The sequence below is a fragment of the Magnolia sinica genome, chromosome 7, assembly GCF_029962835.1.
Source record: "Magnolia sinica isolate HGM2019 chromosome 7, MsV1, whole genome shotgun sequence".
NCBI lineage: Eukaryota > Viridiplantae > Streptophyta > Magnoliopsida > Magnoliales > Magnoliaceae > Magnolia > Magnolia sinica.
In genome coordinates, this window is record NC_080579.1 from 3324834 (window position 1) to 3332125 (window position 7292).

Consider the following 7292-nt stretch of genomic DNA (forward strand, 5'->3'; position numbering starts at 1 on the left):
ATGATGGAGAATCTAAAGTATAAAGTATGACCAAAATGATTTTTTAAAAAGGAATGGGAATCAAAGGTGGGATTCACACCATATATGGTCTAAATCAATGATAAGACCTGTTCATTAGATGATGAACATGTACCATTCATTTTCCTTGCCATTGAATGGATGACTCCCAAACTAGGTGATTTTTAAGAGGGATGAGAAATTGGGGGAGGGACCAAAGTGATGGATGGTCTAGAGCTAAGATTGGACCCTATTTAGAATGATCAATTTGTACTGTCCATTTCTATAGGTGTTGATTGTACAAAAAGTATCATCCAGTCAAAGTAATTTTTTAAAATGAATGGTCAATCAAGGATGAGACCCACGTGATGATTGGTCTAGATCAATAGTAGACCATTTGAAGTATGATCGATATGCACCATCTATTTCCCTACGCATTGGTTGGAATATTAAATCACCACCACCCTACCTTCAACACAAACACCTGATCCATCTGATAAAGGAGCCAGCATGAATTGATAGGGCTTGTTCACACAAGCCCCACCTGTTGTACGTCCGGGATCTCTTGCAAGCGCTGCAAGTTGTCACGTGTGCCGCAACTAACCTCTTCACATTAGACTCGCGCGAATCGAATTAGCAATTTCACTTTTCATACACGTGTCTCACATGATCTCCGCGACGTCATCGAGTGGCATTTCCGTAATATCTTCATCTTCACGTGCATTTCTAAATCCACACTTCTGTAACATCCCGCCGTCTGTCCGTTCAAACCTCATACCCATCTCTCTCTATCTCTCTGGCTCTCTCCTCTCTCTCTTAGACGATGGCAGGCTACGGTGCGAGGGGGTCGCAACCCCCTTACGGTTCGAACCCCTACGCCCCTCCCGGGCAACCCTACGCCGCGGGCCCACCGGCATACGGTGCGCCATCAGCGCCATACGCCCCACCCTACGCCCCGGGCGAGAAGCCCCCAAAGGAAGGCAAGCCCCACAAGAGCGACCAAGGCGGCATGGCTCCTCCCTCCGCTTATCCTGCGCCATCTTCCTACGGCAACCCGTTCGCCGCGCTGGTCCCGTCATCGTTCCCGCCCGAGACCGACCAGAGCCTCATAACCTGCTTCCAGATGGCGGATCAGGACGGGAGCGGATTCATCGATGACGAGGAGATGCAGAGGGCCCTCTCTTCTAACCATCAGAGTTTTAGCATCAGGACCGTTCATCTGCTCATGTATCTCTTCACCAACAGCAACGTTCGGAAGATCGGTGAGAGCCCCTTTCTTTGGATTTTTTTTTTTTTTTTTCAAATATTGTTTTATTTTCCTCAGATAATCGGGGCGAAAGGCGTTTTTGGTGGGGGAGTTAGGAATCCAAGTAGGGGAAACCAATGTGCGCACGTTAGGGCCTGTTTGGATGCCTGGAACTTTTTTAAGTTGTATGAAAATTACATTTAACTTACTTTCAGGTGATAATTTTGTTTGGATGTAAGTTGTAACTTAGTTACAGGTAACTTTATTTTTGTATTTGGATAATCTCTAACTTTGTTACAGGTAATAAGTTGGATATTCACACTAGATAAAGTTGAAATAGAGTATAGTTGAAAAATCAGATTGACACGTAAAAAAGATGGGATAAAATTATTCCATTTTATTAAGCCCATGTAAATGAATAGTTTGGTCGATTCTCAGAGTAAATTAATCAACAGGTGGGCCATAAAAGTGGGCTCATGTTTTTGAAATGCTAGTAATGTGAGCAAAAAATTTGAGATAATATATCTAAGCAAAAATTTTTATTTTCTTCATAAGACATGTTTACAAAGTTATAAGAGAAAGAAAGACAAAAATAAATAACATCAAATTAAGTAATCTATTTAGGAACCATGTTCTCCAACCATATATGCCTTTGGGTAGGGGACATACTATGAAGGTACACATATATAAGATTTGTCCAATCTGAAAGGAATCTAAAAGCCTTATATATCATATCTTCATTGTCGTGTTCTCTGACTCTTCCCATAATTTCATCGTCATAAGTGCAGTATTAGTTGATGACTTGAGGGCGACAAATTTATCTATTAACCTGCAAAGGCCATAAATCTTACTACGATAGTTGATCCGATTGTATCCTTTTTTTTTCTTCGATAGCTCAGGAAGCAAAAAAAAATAAAAAACAAAAAACCTGCATCAGCCTTAAACCGCCACAACACCTGCAACTTGACAAAGGGAAGGCCCACATAGCAGAAAAACCCATTATATGGGTCCTGTAAACATAGGTTTCTCTTAAAGTAACCTATGACATTTCAATTACTCAAAATTTTATGTTTGAGCCTACCTAAAATAATAATCAGAAATGATGGATGACATGAATATAACACATAAATCATGGTGGGACACACATCGCATCATCATTAGTAGACTACTATCCATGGGCTGCTGACATGCTATGTGTGCCCACTATGATGTATTTGTTTCATCCACACCATTTATCCATTATTCTAGATCATTTTAAATCATCAGCCTAGAAACAAGGTACATCAAAATTTCGGGTGGACCACATCACTAGAAACAATGTTGATTAAACACCCACCATTAAAAACTTTTGGTGGGCCACCAATGTTTTTGATCAAACTGATATTTGTTTTGTTCCCTTCATCCAGGTCTTTATGACCTAATCAACAGCTTGGATGTGAAACAAACATTACAGTGAGCCTAGGAGTTTTTTAATGGTGGACTTTCAATCATTATTGTTTTCGGTGGTGTGGTCCACCTGAGATTTAGATATCCCTCGTTTTTGGAATCAACCCCTAAAACGATCCAAAAGAATGGATGGACGACAGTGATAAAACAAATACAATATGGTGGGCCCCACAGATCATCAGCCATTATCCACGCCTTCTCAATAGAAAGAGAGAAAATGGGTTTCCAACCTTACTGGAGCTCGATGGGAGAGGGAGAACTAGACTGAGAGAGGAAGAAGGAGACTTGAGAGAGGAAAATGGAGACTGAGAGAGGGAGAAGGAGACTTGAGAGAGGAAAATGGAGACTGAGAGAGGAAGATGAAGACATTGGAGAGGGATATCTATTTATATAGTAATGGCCACCAATCTTCTTCAATACAGATCTGTGATTCTCCCCAATGGCAGCCTCGTAGCAATCATTGCACCCGCATGTATCCTGATAGACTTCAATGGTTGCTTGTAGCTTCGCGTTCAATGGTCGTTCAACCTTCACTCCGTCTGAAGGTAGATAGACTTCTTCAAAACAACTATGATTCTTTTAAAAAATTTTCATTTCAAAATTCCCTGCCATAAAAGTTTTTGATCAAGTTGATTTTTGTTTTTCCCTTCATGCGGGTCTGTATGACCTAATCAACAGATTGGATGTCAAATAAACAGTACATTGCGCCTTAGGAGGATTTTAATGGTAGATATCCAATCACTATTATTTTCCTTTGGTGTAGTCCATATGAGATTTATATCTCTCTCATTTTTGGGATCAATCCATAAAATAATCTTTAAAAATAGATGAACGGAATGGATGAAATACATACATCATGGTGGGGCCAACAGAGCACCGACCACCAGCCCGACTTATCCGTTTCCGTATCTATCTCACTTTCATTGCACCTTCCCTAGATTCAGTTTCCAGGGAATCTGCTTTTGTTTTGCTTTATTGGGTGGATGAGTCTCTTTACTGTCTGTTTAAAGAACTGTCTCTTTAAAGAACTTTATGTGATGCACCTTGTATTTTATTTTATTCTCTCTCTATGCATGCACCTCACGTGATATTGAGCGAGAAGGAGGGAGGGAGTTGCAAGACATGTAGTACCTTATGAGATATCCCACATATATAGGGGAAAAAGAAGAAATCTTCCAAACCTAATTCTACTCAAATATGGAAACGAACTAAAATAATAACTTGGGTATGCTAGACACTATCTTACTATTTTAACTTCAACAATGATTTCTAACAGGTTCTGGGTGGTACCATGGGTTCATCCAGATATTGGATCCTTGGATCTTCTATTCTCTTTGAGGGTCCATCTGATCCATTGCGGGGCTCCGAACATATGACCTCAAGGCTTGAGGAAGCTATACATACAAGGGGCTGAGGACCATGCTAAAGGGGCCTTGCATCTGCTGTGGTTTATTATAAAGCACTATCAGTTATGCAGATTTGATTTCTTGGCGAAAAACAAATTCTCTTTTGAAATCTTGTAACCTTCTTCTCTTCTCTATTCACAACAGGACCCAAGGAGTTCACCTCTGTGTTTTACAGCCTTCAGAACTGGCGGGTAAAGACGCATGAATCATGAACCTGTTTGTTTATGCTCAGGCTAACGGTGCTGTTGATTTATTTATCTTAAATGTGCATTTGTGGAACATGATTTCAGGGGATCTTCGAGAGGTTTGATAGTGATAGGAGCGGGAAGATCGATGCCTCAGAGCTACGAGAAGCTCTTCTGAGCCTTGGATTTTCAGTTTCTCCAGTCATCTTGGATTTACTTGTCACCAAATTCGATAAGAGTGGGGGCAAAAATAAGGCAATCCATTATGATAATTTCATTGAGTATGAACCTTCTCTCTCTGCACTTCATTTCACTGCTTGAGCATTCCGTTGGGCATTTGAAAACAATTACTTACACCCAGTTTTTTAGATTCATTCATCAAATTTTCTATTTTCATGATAAAATTGTACTTTTGAATCGCATTCTACTACCATACCTAGAAACTGTGCATAATTTTTTTTAAAAAATAATTTAAAAAAAAAAAACAGTATCAATATTAAGCAGCAGCTTCATATGTTTCTGTTTCTTTCCTTCTTTTTTTTTTCTTTTCTTTTTAAATAATTTTCATTGACTCCTTTTATTTGGTGGCTCTTATTCAGGTGCTGCCTAACTGTTAAGGTGAGTCTGGTTCTTATCTTTGAATGAGGCCAATATGTTACAACCTTCTGTTTTTTATGATCCCTAGATTGCATGTTTGGAATTATGAAACCAAAGTGCTGCTACTTTGGAATCATAGGCAATACAAAGTGAGAACTACTAAGTAGATGTTTCAAGAAGATGATTGGACCTATTCTTTGCTCAATCTTGACTGTCCATTTTCCATGCTCTATACGAATGTTCAGGATCATCTGATTGGCGGTTGTCCCTATGTGAATGAATGGATGGCCCAAATCGACAATTGGCTGTCTCATGTGTCATTTAAGAACCTTAGGGATGTTGCTAAGCTCCACATGGAGGTGGGGATATTAACGTTTCCCCCATACATGGATCTAAAAGCTGTGGTTATTTGAGTGCAGGGGCTGACGGAGAAGTTCAAGGAAAGGGACGCAGCGTACTCGGGCTCAGCAATGTTCAACTATGAAGCTTTCATGTTGACCGTTTTGCCCTTCCTCATTGCATAGGAATCTCTCCCCTTTTTTCCCTTGCTTCGTTGTATGAAGTTGGACGTGGTTTCCGTGTGCTTTGGATGTGGTTTCCGTGTGCTTTGGATTTGTTATCGTGGTTTCCGTGTGCTTTGGATGTGGTTTCTCTCCACTTTTTTTTTTTTTACTAATCTAAAACTTGTACTTGTAATATTTGGGTGTGTTTGGACGTGCCTTGAATTGCAATACAAATAATGCAATCTAGTCAAATATCATTCTCCTTCATTTTGAATTCCGTTGATGGTTTTAACTGCAAAATACCATTGACCATGGACCACGACAGTGTTTGTAGGTGGTTGGTTCGGTCTAACAGCAGGTGCGGTGTGATGGAAAGAAAATGTGCTACAATTTCGGCTACTCCTACCTTATAGCATGAATGATGCTAAACAAAGGTGATTTCAATCTGATTATTTCTTCCCTATTGAAGAAGTTATTGTAATTCAACTCAATAGATGCGCCCTTCCAAAGGGCGCAGGTCTACATCGGAGAGACACAGCAACTTAGCAGGGGAAAGGCGCCGGTTTGGAAAGACATGGAATGTATACTCCTCGTTGGGCACTCCACCTGCTTGTGAGAAATCCACCCCTGTCCATTGACGCAAGGATGAACGTGATGAGGATAACTACTCCGAATCCACGGAGCTTCTCTGGACTCCTCACAGAGACTTCTCGAATCCACGACGAAAGAAAGCAGAAAATAGAAATAAATTCTAATAAATTCGAAATTGCTTAATTAATTAATAAAAACAGAGTTCACAACCCTTTAAATGGGGGTACCAAGCAATGGGAAAGAAATTAGAATCAAACTACAATTAAAACTCCTAGAATCTGTGACTTACTATAAATAGTAAACTTACTATTTATAGACGGTCGTGATGTCTACCAAGGTTTTCAGCCAAAAATAGAAAGTGTCTTATTTGGTTTCATCAAACCGTTCTCCTAATTATTCTAAGCTCTTTTCACGTTGGACGCAACTCCTAAAGCACGATGGATGAAGAGTTATAATCAAACTAAAATTTACTATTTATAGTAAAAACGAAATTAAAATAGGGAAACGACCGTCGATCGATGGGTATTTTGCAAATCCGACTTGCGCAACCTGGCATAGCGGGATTGGTTGGCTAAAGTAGCTCGTTCTACCCCAAAATCATATATTTTACGCCTGATAACTCATTCCGCTATGTGAGACACGCCTGATCTAAGGTCCGACAGTCCGAATCACTTCTGTCGTTGACCGGGTCTTTTTTTATCCATCTTGGCCATGAAACTATCCGCGACCCGCTCTACATCAGTCCCCTCCACTTCAAAAGAACTCGTCCGCGAGTTCTCATCCTGCTTTAGTTCATGATACTCAGTCAGGTTCGCAACGTTGAAAGTCCGTGAGATCACCATATCATCTGGAAGATCAACAGCATAAGCGTTGTCTCTGGAAGAACACTGTGTTGCTAAGCACACACGTACCTCTATGATCAGCCATCTGATTCATTCATCAGATGGGTCCACCATGTATATGACCTGGCCCAAAAATAGGATCGCCAGCGCATCAGATGGGCTACATGAGTTCACATCCAGCGTCCTCATGTGGGCGACATGATGCATATTCTGATTTTTTGGCCAGACCATCTACACAACGGGCCGCATCTGAAGCGGACAACTCACATGATCTCCGCACCAGATACTTGAAAATACACAGGTGGCCAACTGATGAGTTTACAGGCCTGATCATGGATTTAAGACTCAGCGACTCGGACCGACTCATCTGGTTGGATCTATGGGCCGGGCCTATTTAAAATTTTGATTTTGGTCAGCCCGTACCATCCAATCTTTCCTCATAACATCACACTCGTACATAACATCTGCAACGGTGGGCC

At 40.7% G+C, this 7292-nt stretch overlaps 1 protein-coding gene across 2 annotated transcripts; it reads left to right on the forward strand.

The window, feature by feature from the left end:
• The first annotated feature begins 786 nt into the window (after positions 1-786).
• LOC131250862 (calcium-binding protein CBP-like) lies at positions 787-5637 on the forward strand. Of its 2 annotated transcripts, XM_058251229.1 has the most exons (5): positions 787-1259; positions 4240-4286; positions 4386-4561; positions 4880-4898; positions 5297-5637. In XM_058251229.1, the coding sequence occupies exons 1-5, from the start codon at positions 821-823 to the stop codon at positions 5399-5401; spliced, it is 786 nt and encodes a 261-aa protein (XP_058107212.1). In that variant the 5' UTR covers positions 787-820; the 3' UTR covers positions 5402-5637. The 2 variants fall into 2 exon arrangements, with proteins under 2 accessions (XP_058107212.1, XP_058107213.1); XM_058251230.1 differs by lacking the exon at positions 4880-4898.
• The last annotated feature ends 1655 nt before the right edge of the window (positions 5638-7292 follow it).